This window comes from Camelus dromedarius, chromosome 5 (genome assembly GCF_036321535.1).
Source record: "Camelus dromedarius isolate mCamDro1 chromosome 5, mCamDro1.pat, whole genome shotgun sequence".
Taxonomy (NCBI): Eukaryota; Metazoa; Chordata; class Mammalia; order Artiodactyla; family Camelidae; genus Camelus; species Camelus dromedarius.
In genome coordinates, this window is record NC_087440.1 from 10995747 (window position 1) to 11012232 (window position 16486).

Sequence of the window (16486 nt, forward strand, 5' to 3'; positions counted from 1 at the left end):
GTCTTAATATTAGTGAAATTGAGGATCTTTTCATGTGTTTATTGGCCATTCTCTGTGATTTCTAGTATTTTGTTATTTAAATCTCGCTTATTGGCTTTTAATCATAATTTGTCAGTGGTATGTATTTTAGATATTTCCACCCTATTTGTCCCTTTGTTTTTTCATTTTGCTCATGGCATCTTTTCTCATACAAAAGAGACATAATTTTAGTGTCAAACCTAACAGCTTTTTCCACTAGGGTTTGTATTTTTTTTTTAATCCTTTCCTACTCCAGTGACAAAAATATTTTAAAATAGCTTATGAAATTTTGAAAGTTTTCTTTTCCACTTTTAGAATTTAATGCATCTGGAATTTGTTTTTATATATAGTATAAGATAGTGATCAAATATTATTGTCTAGTTCTTTACTCATTTTCACTCTCCCTTATGAACTTTAGAATCATTTGTTAAGATATATGAAATAATTCAGTGAGGGGAATTGAAATTGTATTGAATTTATAAGTTATTTTGGAGAAAGTAGATAATAAATAGTTCCATCCATGAACATAGTAAATTTCTTCATTTGTATATGTTTTCTTTATTTTCTTCAGTAATTTACAAATTTTATCCTTTATAAAGTTTTTTGGCATTTTTTATTAATTTTGTGTCTCTGTATCTAACAGTTTTGCTTACTTGTTAATTTTTGAAGTATGTATTCTGTTTTATAGTATTTTTTACCCAGCTTTTTATTTTGAACATTTTTAAATTTAGGGAGCAGTAAGTAAAAGTATAATGAGCACCTAATTACCTTTCAGCTAGATCGACGGATTGGTAATTTTTTGCTAATTTCCCTTTTTTCTATACACACACACACACACCCTTATGTTTAACTTTTTATTTGCTGAGCCATTTAAGAGTAAGTTGCCAACTTTATCATACTTTAGCCTTAAATACTTCAGTATGTAGCCCTTAAAAGTAAGATATTCTTATATAAAACCTCATAATAGTATTATTATGCCCAGAAATTTAATGTTTCATATGCTACAATATTAATACATTATAGTTTTATTTAATATATGGTTTAGTGAGTGGGATTTTAAAAATAATTACTTGTCTAAATAATTATTACAAATGAGCTCTCAATCTTGTGTTGTTCATGTACAGAGCAACAATGATAAATTCATATCAGTTCCAATAATTTGGCTTTAGATTCTTTTGGAAGCAGTGATAAACTCATACTTACTGTAATGATTTTTTTGGCTTTTTTTTTTTTTTGTAGATCATCAAGTCATTACAAAAAATAATACAGTTTTCATTTTCTTTTCTATAACTTTTAATCAAATTAACTCCTGAAAAAGATTCTTCCGATTAATTTTAATGTCCTGATTACCTTATTTGGTATATATATTTAAAGTCTTAAATAAGTTATAAGTTACATGAAAATAAAATATAAATTTTTGCATTTTAGGAAAATTCCCGAATTGTGAGAGTAAAAGTTATTGCTGGAATAGGCCTTGCCAAGAAGGATATCTTGGGAGCTAGGTAAGTTTGGCAAGTTCGGTTGTAATTTTAAAACTTTGCGTTTGTTAATTAGTTTTTTCTAAACTTTGGGTAGATGAACAATTGAATAATATTATTAGTAAACTGTTATATGAGGTAGAATAATGTTTCCAGTTAGTTTACTAAATTCCTTGATATCTGAAATACTGAGTTTGTGAAATTAGACAAAAGTATAACTTAGAGTGGTAGTTATAAGATACACTATTAAGTTCTATTTCTGGGAAGAAGTAAAATTCTAACAGACTAACCATTGAGCAGATAGCAACCATAAACTCTGAACATATTACAAAAGGCAGCAACTGAAAGGCAGTAGGGGGTGAACAGAGCAGGTGGAGTCTAGTGAAGAGTCCATGTTTGGAGGGGAAGTTGCACTGACTGAGTCCCCAGTTTAATTCATTAGTCTGAGGCCACACGGAATCAGAACATGGAAAAAGTATAATATTCATGGCCTGGGAAATCAGAAGACTTAGTCTGAAGAAAGCATGACAAAGTCGGGGATTCTGGAAGGGAAAGAACCAGAGAGGAGATTCTCACACTATGTCTGGCATTTCTTGCCGACTCTGAATCACACATGTGATAGCAAATTCAAAGCAACTCAGCTAAAGACAAAAGATTTGAACTGAGATCAGGGTTGCTGCCCAAGAAACAGAGTCTGTGGCTCTTATCTAAATAAGACAATTAATTGCATGACAAAATAAAATATAAAACAAACACTCATCAAAGAGAAAGTACAGAATCCAAAGTCTGTACAACTTAACATTTATTATATCTAAGATATAATCCAAAACTATATAATCTGCTTAAAAACCAGAAAAATGAAACACATTCTCCATAGAGAAAATAAAATATGCTTATAATAAGTCAAAAGATAGAAAATCTCAGGAATGAAAATAGAAACCATAAAAAAATGAAAATTCTAGAACTGGAAAATAGAATATTTGAAATTAAAATTCTTGGATGAAATTAACAGCAGAATGGAGATGAAGAGGAAAGTTAATTGAACTTAAATCAATAAAGTTATTCCCTAGTAGGAGATGAGAGAGAAACAAAAGATTTAAAAAAATTTTTTAAGTGAGAGCCTCAGGGACTTAAGATAATATCACACAGTGTAACACACATGTAATTAGAATCCTAGAAATAGAGGAGAGAGAATGAGGCAAAACATTGTTTGAAGACATAATGGCCACATTTTTCTCCCAAATATGTATATAGTATCATAAAACACCAAGCAGGTTAAACACCAGGGTGAACATATTGAGGCACGTAATAGTCAAGCTGTTGAAAGCCAAGTATAAAGAAAAATTCTTGTAGAAGAAACTCAGAAAATGACAAATTATACACAAGGGACCTATAATTCAACTGAGTACTGACTTCTCACCAGAAACTGTAGAGGCCAGAAGAAAATGGAACAATAGAATAACAACTGTCGGTCTAAAATTCTCTGCTAAATTCAGTGAAAGTGTTCTTCAGGATGATGACAAAATAACAACATTTTTAGATAAAAGAAAATGATGAGACTTTATCATTGGCAGACCTGCACTATAATAAAAGATAAAGGTCATTCTCCCAGCTAAAGAGCCAAGATACCAGATGTATCAAATGGAAACTCAGATCCTCAGAAAGGAATGAGATCATCAGAAACAGTTATTATCTGGGAACATACAAAAGGCTTTTTACTCTTTTCATCATAATTTAAAAAAAAACAAAAGCCTATTTATATCCCAATTTATAACATTGTCTTGTAGGATTTATATTATATGTAGATGGAATACATATAACCACTGTAGTGTAAAGGACAGGGCTGGGTGTGGGTTATGAACCATTTTTAGTAGAGTGATACTATATTAAGTGTAAGTGGAATAAAAAGTAAGGGTGTATATTGTAATACATAGATAAACCACTAAAAAATAATGTAAAGAAGTATAGATTAAAAACCAATAGAGATTTAAAACTGAAATTCTTTATAAAATAAAATAATTAAACAAAACACCTGGAAAAGAAGAATGAGTGCTCAAAAAAGAAAGAGAGAGAAAGGGGAGAGGGAGGAATAGAAAACAAATAATAATTTGAAAGACCCAAATCTAATGATATCAATAATTACATTAAACATTAATGGACTAAGGTAAATATGAGATAGAAGTTATTATAAAAAAGAAGACCCAAGTAAATGCTGTCTGTAAATGATGCACTTAAAAGACAAAGACACAGTTAAGTTGAAGGAAAAGGAATGCAAAGAAATAGCCACGCAAACAGTAAGCATATGAAGACGTGGATATTTTAATAGATTCCAACACAAAAAATTATTTGGAAGTATTTCATAATAATATAAGAATAAATTCATCTGGAAGATAAAAAATCAAATTTGTGCCTGCTAACAGAACTTTAAAATATATGATGCAAAACTGACAGAATTAAAGGGAGAGATAAAAAATTCCACAATCATAGGTGGAGGCCTTAACAGCTCTCTCCCAGAAGTTAACAAAACAACTATGAAAAAAATCAACGAAAACAGAAAGTTGGACAGTATTATGAACTAAAACACGTTCTTTTCAGGTGCACGTGGTAAATTCATATTATTTATCAATTGCTGCACAACCATAATTACCACAAACATAGCCACTTAAAAGAACACACATTTGTTATCTCATAGTTTCTGTGGGTCAGAAGTCATCGTTTAACTAGCTCCTCTGCTTCTTCTGCTTTAGAAGCTGCAGTCACGTATTGGCTAGGGCTGTTGTCTCGACTGAAGCTTATCTGCGAAAGCATACTCTTCCAAGCTCACAGGGTTGTTGGTAATACTCGTTTCCTTGCAGGCTGCTAGATTGAGGGCTTCAGTTTCTTGATGGCTGTCAGCCAGAGGCCACCCTAAGTTCCTCGCCGCATGGTCTTCTCCATATGGTAGCTCACAGGCTAGCAGCTTGCTTCTTCAAAGCTGTCAAAGGAGAGAGTGTCTCCTAGCATGGTTGGTTACAATCTTTTGTAATGTGACCATTTTGTCATTTCTGCTGTTATGTATTGGTTAAGATACATAGTCCTTTCCACATTAAGAGGAGGGGAACACAAAAAGCATGAACATTAGGAGGTGGGGATAAAAAGAGCTATCTTAAAAAAAAAAAAGGAGCTACCTAGAGTCTGTCTGCTATATTATGCTGGGCCAGAAAATGGTAAATCAAACAAATGCAAAATTTACATTCTTTTCAAGGGTGTTTGGTACATTTACCAATACAGACCATGTGTAGGGCTGTAGGACAAGTCCCAGGAATTTTGAAAAGATTGAAGTCATATGGAAATGTTCTCTGATAACAATGGATTTAAGTTAGAAACCGGGAACATTAAGATATCTAGAAAACCCCCAAATATTTGAGAATAAAACAATAAAATTATAAACAATCTATAGGTCAAAGAAGAAATCATAAGATAAATTAGAAAATGTTTTGAACTGAATGAAAATTAAAATTTAGCAATATCAAAATTTGTGGGATTCAGTTAACATAATATTTAGAGGAAAATTTATAGTTTTAAAATTCTTAACTTAGAAAAAGAGTAAGATCTAAATGAATGATTTGAGTTCTGAAATTAAGAAATTAGAAAAAGAAGAGCAAATTAATTCCAAAGTAAGTAGAAGGAAGACAATAATAATGATAAGGGCAGAAATTAGTGACATAGAAAATGAACAGCAATAGAAATCGTTGAAACTGAACACTTGTTCCTTGAAGGAATCAATAAAAATTTTAAACTTTTAACTAGACTGATGAAAAGCAAAAGAGAGAAGGTGCAGATTACCAAGTGGGAATAAAATCAGGGACATGGCTATAGATCCTATAGCAATGAAAAAGACAAAAAAGGAACACGGTGCACGACTTCTGCCAGTAAAGAGTCATGCACAACTTAGATGAAGTAGACAAAATCTCTCAAGGACAGAAATTACCAAAATTAATCATAGAAGAAATAGAAAATTTGAATAACCCTATATTGAACAATGTATAGCAACAATATATGACCAGGTGGGATTTTTCCTATGAATGCAAGTTTTGTTCAACATTTGAAAAATATCAATCACTGTAACTCATTATATTAATATAGAACAGAAGAAAAAGTACATGATCATTTCAGTAGGTTTAGAAAGTGCATTTGACAAAATTCAACACCCTTTTATGATGAACATTCTCAGCAAACTAATAATAAAATACAAGGTTGGTTTAACATCTGAAAATTAATCAATGTAATTTACCATATCAATAGAATAAAAGAAAAAGCTGATCATTTCAATAAATGCAGAAAAAGCATTTGACAAAATTCAGCACCCATTTTCATGAAAAAAACTCTTAGCAAACTAGAGACAGATGGGAGTTCTCGACCTGATTAAGGTTTTCTCTGAGGAAAACAGTAGCTGACATCATACCCAATGATGACAGTCTGAATGCTTTCTGCTTAAACTCAGTAATAAGAAAGATTGTCTGCTTTCATATTCAGTTCAACACTGTACTGAATGCCCTAGCCATGTAACATGGCAAGGAAAAGAAATAAAAATAATACAGACTGAAAAGGTAGTAAACTGTTTTTATTTTTAAACAATCTGATCATATACTTAGAAAACCCTAAGGAATCTTCAGTGAAGCTGCTGAAACTACAAGACCACAAGATACAAAGTCAATGTACCAAAATTAGTTGTATTTTTACATCCTATCAACCAATTAACACTTGGGAAATGATTTTTTTAAATCTCTGTTTACAGTCGTGTAAAAATAAAAAACTTAGAAATACATTTAACTAAATATTTTTAAGAACTGTACACTAAAAATTACAAAACATTGCTGGGGGAAATTGGAGATCTGAATCAATGGATTAAATAAGCCATGTTCATGGATTGGAAGATTCATTATTGTCAGAGTTGTATTTCTCTCCAGATTGAGTAGATTTGGCACAATCCCAATCAAAATCCCAGCATGCTGTTTTTGAGAAATAGATAAGCTGATTCCAATATTGTTACGGAAAGTCAAAGGACATAGAATAGTGAAAACAATTTTGAGAAAGAAAAACAAAATTGGAGAGCTTACGCTACCTAATTTCAAGAATTTCTGTACAGCTATAGGTATTCAAGACAAAGTCGCATTGGCATAAGAACAGTTATATTGTTCAATGGAATAGAATAAAGAGTGTAGAAATACACACACACATATACACACATACGTGGTCACTTGCTTTCAGCATTAAGGTAATTCAAGAGAAAGAGTAGTCTTTCCAGTACATGCTGGTTATCTGGATGGAACACAATGAAACTTTTTCCTTACCACACGTAATATAGAAAATTAATAAGAGCTAAAATTAATAAACTTCTAGAAGAAGACATAGGAGAAAATCTTTGCTCTACTGGGTTATACAAAAATTTCTTTTTAATTTTAGCTTTTTAACAAGGTACAAAAATGACTATAATTACTTACCCCTGCCTAAGGAACCCTTACTTTTAAGTGTAGGAAATAATTTGTAGAAATTGTTAACAGGGAAGATTCTGTGATTTTTATAGTTTGAGTAACCTGAGTTTGGGAATAAGCAACAATTAACTTCTTTTTTTAATTTTAACAGTGATCCTTATGTGAGAGTGACATTGTATGACCCAATGAATGGAATTTTTACAAGTGTGCAAACGAAAACCATTAAAAAGGTTAGACTCAGCACTATTCAAAACAATTTTAAATATACTATGTTTTATTTTTATGTAGCAAAATATTTAAAAATTTAGTTATACTATATTTATTGTCTTTTAGACCTTGAATCCAAAATGGAATGAAGAAATATTATTCAGAGTAAGTATGCGTTTTATTTCATTCAAACAGCTAAGATTTTTTTTCTTAGTAGGTTAGAATGATAACTTCTCACCTATATTCTACAAGGTATCTTGTAAGAATTTGTAGAAATTTTAAAGAGTTAAATATAAGTATCCCCACGATGACATGGCCCTGGTACCATTTATCTTATAATGAAAAACATATGTAAGGTAATGAAGAGGTAAAGGATGAATGTAAACCTGGAATTATCTTATTCTAATTTAATTCTGATCAGAGACGATCTTATTCCAGTTTTGCAGTTTTTGGTGTTTTACTTAAAGGTAATGCATTCTTTGTGTCTCTCCAGTCATTTATTAAACACACTGATCGAGAAAAGAGATGATGAGGGTCTACCAACAAGAGGATACATTTCTTCTTGTGCACCCTTCATTCACATGCTGCCTTCCCCCTACCTCCACCTACCTCACTGTCCCAAAAGAGCAAGCTCCAATCAGCACTTATCTCAGGTTCCCAGGAGGGCCCTGAATCTGACAGTGTGTCCTTGTGCCCGTCTGTCAGAGTCCTTACTGAAGCCAGAGGCAGCACCCTACCAGCATTGGTAGAGCCAGACATCAGTAATCTCCCCTTCTCTGCTGGATTACTCCCATTTGTACATTCCATCCTTTGACGTCCTTGACCTCATTTTTCCCTTTAGCTGTTGACTCGCTTCTCTTTTCACCTGAATAACCAACATTCTTAAAAGGGTTGCCTGCCCCTGTCATTTCTACTTCTCACTCTAGTCTCCTATCAGCATCACTTAATGAAACTGCTCTCACTAAGGTCCCCAGTGACCTCCATGGTGCCACGTTTATCTCATTTCATGTTCCTCATGCTTGCAGCAGCATCTGACAGAGCTGACCCTTCCTGGAACACCAGCCTCTCAGGAGGCTTCTCTGGTGCCACACTTGATTTCAGTCAGGGAAACAGAAGCCACTCTTCTGTATTCCACGTTGGAAGGATTTTTGTTTGTTTGTTTTGTTTTAATAAAGTGAATTGAAGGGAAGAAGTTGCTGAAGCAAATGTTTGAGAAGCTGTTACTGAAGATCCAGACAACGGCACCAACTAGAGAGCTTCCGGTCTCTCTTGTTTAGAGAAGGGTCTCCCTCACTCTGCTTAGTGTGGCATAGAAACAGCATTTGAAATCAGTTTGGGAATTTTGGATTCTTGAGGAAAGAGTATTGAGTCAACTGGATAGTCATGTGAAGAAAAATGAAGCTAAATTTCTGGTTTATACTCACATTTAGAGTGAACACCAAATTCGATAACCTCTGGCTTTGATTGCTTCTGTGGAACAAGTATTGCTTGGAGAGAGTTTTTAAAGTGGTTGAGTTTTTTTTTTTTTAATTTATACTTATGTTATTATTATACTCTTTTTTTTTTTGCATTTGTCTTAGAAATGTGTGGGAGGTTTTTTTGGTACACTTTACTATTTTCTTTTTTTTTGAATATCATTATTTGACACATGTAAAATAATGTTTAGTCATAAAAGGGTTAGATGTTTGTCTTGTTCCCAGTTTTAATGGGAATGCATCTAGCCTTTTTCCATTAAACATGGCTTTTTATTATTATCACATTAAAGACATATTCAGGTGTTATAAATTGTCTCGAGTGTTTAAAAAAATTAACACTTCCAGTTTTATTCATGATGCAGCAAGAGGGCCTTGAACTTAACCCAGTGCTGTAAACAACTGTAAAGCTGTTAAGGATTTTAGCAGGACCCAGAGCTCCCCCCCTATATATATATATATATATATATATATATATATATATTTCAAAATATATCCAGAATGATTTTGCATACTACAAATCATGGAAATATGACCAGTTCTCAAAAGAAAAGACAATCAACAAATGCCAATCCTAAGATGATACAGACTTTGGAACTATTAGCAAAACCCTTAAAACCCTCCTTTATTAAAGGAGTTATTATAAACGTTACAACCATGCTTCATGACAAAGATAAAAGAGTCTTGAAATGAATGGGAAGATGGGAAGATAAGCATTCTCAGCAGAGAAATAAAACCTACAAAAAAAGAATGAAATCAAAATTTTCAAACTTAAGAATATAGTATCTGAAAATTAACCTGATAATAACTGAATGGAGATATCAGTGAATTTGAAGATAATCAGTGGATGTTATCTCATCCAAAGAAAAGAAAAACATGATTGGAAAAAGTTAGTAGTGCCTTAGGGACCTGTAGACAATGTTAAAAGAGTCTAATATTTGGGTCATTTGAAGTCTGAGGAGAAGAGAAAAAAGACATTGGTGGAGAAAAGTACTTGAAGAAATAATAGGCTAAAGCTTCTAAATTTATTGAAATATATGCATTTACAGATTAAAGAAGTTCAGTGAAACCCAAAGAAAGTATATGCAAAGAAAACCATGCTCAACACATTATAATCAGATTGCTGAAACCAAAGATAAAGAAAAGATCTTGAAAGCAGCCAGGGAAGATGACACATTATGTATAGGACAACAGTGATTCAAATAACTATGGGTTTCTCATCAGAAACTGTGATGAAACAGCATGACTAAGGTAGCAAAGAAAAAAAAGGACAGTCAATTCAGAATTCTATAACAAAAATATCCTTTGAAAATGACAGTGTAGTAAAGGTATTTTAAGCTGAGGAAAAATAAGAGAATTATACATGGAGAACTAAATACTGTTCTCTCAGTAATTGGTTAAAATAACTAGACAAAAAAACTGAGTAAAGGTATAGATTTCTTGAATAACGTAATCAAATCAGCTTTATCTAATTGACGTTTATGGACTGTCTACCCAACAATAGCAGAACACATAGGCTTTAAAATTGCACATGGAATATTTACTGAATAAACTGTGTCAAAACTCATACCTCAACAATTTTAGAAGAATAGAAATCATGCAAAATATGGTCTCTGACTATAATGGAATTAAACTAGGAATTAGTAACACAAAAATATCTGAAAAATCCCCAAATACTTGGAAGTTAAACAGCATACTTCTAAATAATCTATGCAGCAAATCAGAATTCTCAAGGGGAATTAGAAAATATTCTAACAGAATGAAATAAAAATACAACATCAACATAGAGGACACTAATGAACTCATCTACGAAACAGAAACAGACTCCCAGACATAGTAAACAATCTTATGGTTACTGGGGGAAAGGGGGAGGGAAGGGATAAATTTGGAAGTTTGAGATTTGCAAATGTTTGCCACTATATATAAAAATAGATTAGAAAAACAAATTTCTTCTGTATAGCGCAGGAAACTATAGTCAATATCTTTTAATAACCTTTAATAAAAAGTATGAAAATGAGTTTATGTATGTATATGCATGACTGGGACATTGTGCTGTACACTAGAAATTGATACATTGTAACTGTACTTCAATTTAAAAAAACCACAACATCAGAATTGGTAGGATGCAGCTAAATCAGTGCTTAGAGAAAAATATTTATCATTAAATTATATTAGGGGCAAAAAAGGTCTTGAGGCATTAATCTAAGGTTCCTTCTTGAGAAACTGGAAAGTAGGATCATTACAGAACCAACAAACATTAAATGGATAATAATGGATACCATAAACAATTCTGTGCCCATAAATTCAATAACTTAGATGAAGTGGATCAATTCCTTTAAAGACACATACTACCAAAACTTTAATAAGAAATGAAAAGTTCTAAAGAGTTACCTGAAAAGTTCTATATCTCTTAAAGAAATTGCATTTGAAGTTAAAAACCATCCAACAAAGAAACCTTGAACCCAGATAGTTCCACTGTTAAATTCTACCATGCATTTAAGGAAAAAATAATTTCAATTCTACACGATGTCTTACTGAAACTAGAAGAGGAGGGAACATTTCCCAGTTCATTCATGAGGCCAGCACTACTCTTGATACCAAAAACTATATGAAGAAATAAAACTACAGACCATTAACCCTCATGATCATAGCCATTTTGTGGTTAGTTTACTAAACTGAGCCCCTTCCATTCTGAAAGTTTCAGTAATTTGTCCTGAAATTACTTATAGACCTGGGTTTGCCTTTCTTGTCTGCAGAACCTCAGCCAGCACGATTATCTGGGGGCTTTCAGAATTTGAGTTCCGTAGGGATAGAAACCCATGCAGAATTTTCATCCTTCCAGGGGACCCAGTTCACAGAGGAGGAGGTACAGGAATAAGCCCATGACCATTGTATCCATTGGTCACGTCATCTCCCACACCATCCAGAAGCGGGTAGCCTCACAGAGCACTGGTGGCCTAGTGAAGGCACAGCTGAAGCACCATGAGGCTGTGTTCACAACAGAATACATGGCTCAGGAACTAAGGAATAGAAGTGGGAGAGACCCCACTTACCATCAGTTCCAAAGACCCCCTGCAGGACTGTGTGCTTCCTGTCGCTGGAACTCTGGGCTCTGCTGAGCTAAATAAAGGTCCAAGTCCCCAGAGGGAACACAGCTTTCTAGGCTACATATTAAGGATCTTGTTGAACCATAGTCTATAGCTGCTGCCCAGGACTCTGGACTCCTTGTTTCCAGGAACCAACAGGTGATTAAGGCTGTTACCTGGTTTCTCCAGGGACCAGACTGGAGAATTCAAAGAACATATTACAGAAACCATTCTTGTGTCCTTTAGGTCTTTAGTGGTGGTACTAGTCTCTGACATTCCTACTAGGTTGCAATATTTTTGTTTGTTTCTTAAATAGCTTTATTAAGATATAGTTAATATAGCATACAATTATAACCCAAAGTGTGCAGTTCAGTGGTTTTTAGTATATTCACAGAGTTGTGCAACCATCACCAAAATCAATTTTAGAACATTTACATCACCCCAAAAAGAAACCCCATACCCACCATCTGTCACTCCTCCTTTTCCCCCAATATCTGCCCCACTTCCCAGGCAACCACCAATCTACTTTGTCTCTTAAAGAGACTTGCCTATTTTGGACATTTCACATAGAAGCTGTCATATAATACGTGGTCCTTTGTGTTTGGCTTCTTTTCACTAAGCATAATGTATGTTTTCAAGGTTCAACTGTGTTATAATGTATGTATCAGTACTTAATTTCTTTTTATTGCCAAATAATATTCCATTATTTGCATAACCATACTTTATCCATGCATCAGTTGGACATCTGCGTTGTTTCCACTTTTTAACTATTACGAATAATGGTGCTGTGAATATTTGCATACAAGTTTTTGTGTGTGACCTCTATTTTCATTTTGGGGGGTTATATACCTAGAGGTGGGATTGCTGGATCCTACGAGGAACTGCCAAACTGTTTTTCAAAGTGACTTTACCATTTTACATTCCCACCAACAGAGTGTGAGAGTTCTCACTTCGCTACATCATTGGCAACTCTTGTTATTATCTGACTTTTTATCATAGCCCTTCTAGTGGGTGTGAAATGGTATCTTATTGTGGTTTTGATCTGCATTTCCCTGATGACTAACAATGTTGATCACCTTTTCATGAACTTATTGGCCAGTCGTGTATCTTCTTTGGAGAAATGACTATTGAATCCTTTGTGCATTTTTATAATTGGGTTGCTTGTCTTTTTGTTACTGAGTTGTCATAGTTCTTTATATTTCTAGATACAAGTGCCTTGTCAGATACAAAATTTGCAAAAATCTCTCCCATTCTTTGGGTTGTCTTTTGACTTTATTGACGGTGTCCTTTGAAGGCACAAAAGTTTTTAATTTGAATGATGTTCAGTTTCTCTTTTCTTTTGTTCCTTGTGCTTTGCTGGAGTATCTAATCGATATTGTTTTAGATTTACTGTCTTGACCAGAGGGAGGACAGTTCCAGAGGCTTGCACTTTGCCTTCTCACTATGATAGCACCTATCCCACCAGCCATGGACTCACTGTGGTGGTGGTAGTGAGGAGATCCAGCTTCTGGTATGTCAGCCCCAACTGCACACTTGAAAACCAGGGAAGTGACTATTGGGTGGATCCACAGAGCTAATGAACTCAATGTAAGCTGAACTTTAGCCAGGACTCCATTTGTTATCTGATCCCTGTAAATCTTTGCTTTACTATGGAAGCCGTGATGATGCTTTGGCTTTCTGTTTCCAACAGTCCTCAGTATATCTGATTATTCTTTTCCCCCAGTATACAATTGCCCAAGTAAATGGCCATAGTCCTTTTGGAGGAGGAAGGAAGGAGTCATTACAATATACACTTCCTGCAGTGATGTAGACAGAGTCCTTCCTCCTAAGGACTAGGTTACTTCTTCAGTCAGTGGGTTTGGGATCTGAAAAGTGGCTCCGGTTGGGGAACTAGACGAGGGGTTATTTTTAAATTGGGGCAATTGTCCGAAGCCACCTGCCTCTTCCTTCCTCCTTCTTACAGTTGTAGATGTTAAGCAGCACTTTTGTTGGCCACCTGCCCATTTTGCCCCTAGGGGTGCCATGCTCTGCACTCTGCAGGTCAGGTCAGGTCAGCTTCATGCCTGTCTGACCTGGCTGGTCATTACAGTAACTGTAGCCTCCTTGATTCTGGCAGTGAAACGCCACTGCCTGGTCTCCATTACTGGGGAAGTGTAGGATCATCCCCGTGGCTATTAAGGAGCCCAGCTCTGTGACCACTTCTCCTGCCATCAGTCCTGGCAGGTGGAAGAGAGCCAGCACTGCACTTCTTGGTGATGCTGCTGCCCCTGTCACCAACACATGCCTGGTGACTGTGTTTCATGCTGTCCTCTTGGCCCAGTCATGGAACGTAAGCATCTGGCAGGGATTTTGGCCTCATGTAATATATAAATATAAATATAAATATAAATATAAATATAAATATAAATATAAATATAAATATAAATATAAATATATATATATATATATATTTTTTTTTAAATTCCATCTACCAACTTCGTTCGGCCTTTTTATTCCTCCCCCTGCTGTATGCCAGGGCAACTCAGGCATTTTGAGGTGGCTCATTATTTTTTCAGGCTTCTAGGAGCCACTCTAGCAGCAGGTTAGCCTCATCTCATGGGGTTCTTGACCGGATGTTCAATCCTTTGTCCTGAGAAAGTGCCCTCAAGTCAATGAATTCTTGCTTATCTAGTCTTATGTTTCTGCCTCTTTGATCAAGCGTCATAGTCCCAGGGGTATTCCTCTGGCTCCAGCCAGAACATGCTATTTAATTCTTGAAGCTTCTTCCAGATGCAGTCTCTTTCATCCTATATCAGGCCCAGCTGGGTTATGATGGGATTTGACACTGGTTATTATCTTGATAACCAGGAGAGAAGAGGGGGCAACTCCTGAGGAGGGAGCACAGGGAGCAGCCTCTGCAGTGTCTTCCTGCACGGGGGATGTGCTCGCTCTTCTTATGCAGGGGTGGGGCTGCTTGACTCTGCAAGCTCTGAGGGTTCAGAGGTCTGTGACCAAAATTTTCAGGAGCATCCATCCAGATCCTCCGGTCCCACATGTCAGGGTCCCAGGTTTTCCCAGCCAGGGCCCTGACATGAATGTAATAGACCCGCAGTGACTGAGCATTTAAATGTCTCTGAGCTCTGCAGCCCTGTCACCTCTGAGTCTGCTCGTCAGTTTTGTCCTCTTTTCCACTTTAGGAGGTGCAGGCTTCTTTATAAGCTACCAAAGAGGCCCTCTGTCTCTCAGATTTAACCCTTAGCCATTTGTTAACTGCCCTTAATTTCTCGGTGTCTCTCTGCAAGTCATTAATACAGCACAGTGATAACTAGCCAACTTCATTGTCCTTGTAGGCATTGTTCTTCCCTTACCTTTCAAGTGCCTTAAACATCAAACTGGCTAGGGTGTCCCCTCCACCAGGACATTCATTTCCCCAGGACACCACCGGAGAAATCTGTAGGAACTGGACCACCATCTTATGTCAGAGACTGACTCTCTGTGTCCCACATTCTGCTAAGGATGGGGATATCCTTGCCAGATGAGTGAGCATGGGCTGGTCCTGAGCCCCACTACTTGTGCCATCTGTGTTGGTTTGGGCCCTCTCAGAAACAGACACCAAGATGGAATGAGATATGCAGGAGGTTTATTGGGGAAGCACCTGTGAAGGTCAGACAGGAAGGACACAGATGGGGAGAGCCTTCTCATCATGATGCAGCCTTAAGACCTGTGCAAGGAGAGGGGTGAAAAGTTTGGGTAGGAAGAGCCTCACGCTGCAGCACGGTGCTGAGAAAGTCCCATCCAGGTGGATGGAGAGTTTCCCAGCAAAGGTTGTCTGTTAGAGAAGTCTTGTGTTGGGCAAGAATGGCCAGGCTCTAGAACCCTTGCTGTGCCCAGTCTTTGAGAGCAAGCAAAGAGAACCCAACGGGTAGATTCAGAGGTGCGTGGTCAGCGGGGGCTGCCAGTCAACTCTGCAGATTCTCTGGGAGGAGATCTGAACGTGATCCAAGTGGCTCCACTCTGCCTGTTGTAATTGTGATGTTTAAGGTGCCTGTTGTAATCCTTAGAGCTGCCGTGAAGAAATCAAAATGAAAAATTGTAGGTCAAAGTCTAATAAAGGGAATAAAACGGAATACCAAGAAATACTTGATTAGTAATTCTTTAAAAGACAAAAGGGAAGAAATGAGGAATAAAAAATCAAAAATAAATGGAAAGATAATAGCAAACCGTCTCAATAATTACAAAAAAAAAAAAAAAGCAAGATTCAACTGTAGGCTGTTCACTTGGAGTATAGAGATACAGACAGGTGAAAAGTAAAAGTGCAGGAAAAGGTAGGCTATACACACACTAAGCCAAACAAAACAAAACCCTGCTGTGGCTGTAATATCATTAGATGAAACAGACTTCAGAATGCAGAGTATTACCAGAGAGATTTCATGATTATTGAAGCACTTATTCATCAGAAAGACATACAGTCCTGTGTATACACCTGATGAAAGGACTTCAAGATTATGAAGCAAAAATGGACAGAACTAAATGGAGAAATACATAAATCCAGAATAATTGAAGATTTTATATCACTTCTCTCTCAGAAATTGCTAAAACAACTAGACCAAAAAAAAAAAAAAACAGCCAGTAAGTACATAAAAGATTTGAACAGCACTATCAACTTAACCTATTTCATGGATAGAACACTGTATCTGATACAGCATACCTCGGAGACATTACAAATTCAGACCACTGTAATAACGCGTGTACCATAGCAAAGTGACTCAGAT

At 35.7% G+C, this 16486-nt stretch overlaps 1 protein-coding gene across 1 annotated transcript in view; it reads left to right on the forward strand.

The window, feature by feature from the left end:
- Positions 1-16486, forward strand: part of NEDD4 (NEDD4 E3 ubiquitin protein ligase) — a 114480-nt gene that overhangs the window by 12804 nt on the left and 85190 nt on the right. The window contains exons 2-4 of the mRNA XM_031453000.2: positions 1447-1520; positions 7122-7200; positions 7304-7342. Of these exons, the coding sequence (XP_031308860.1) occupies positions 1447-1520; positions 7122-7200; positions 7304-7342 (192 nt within the window). The remainder of the gene's footprint in view (positions 1-1446; positions 1521-7121; positions 7201-7303; positions 7343-16486) is intronic.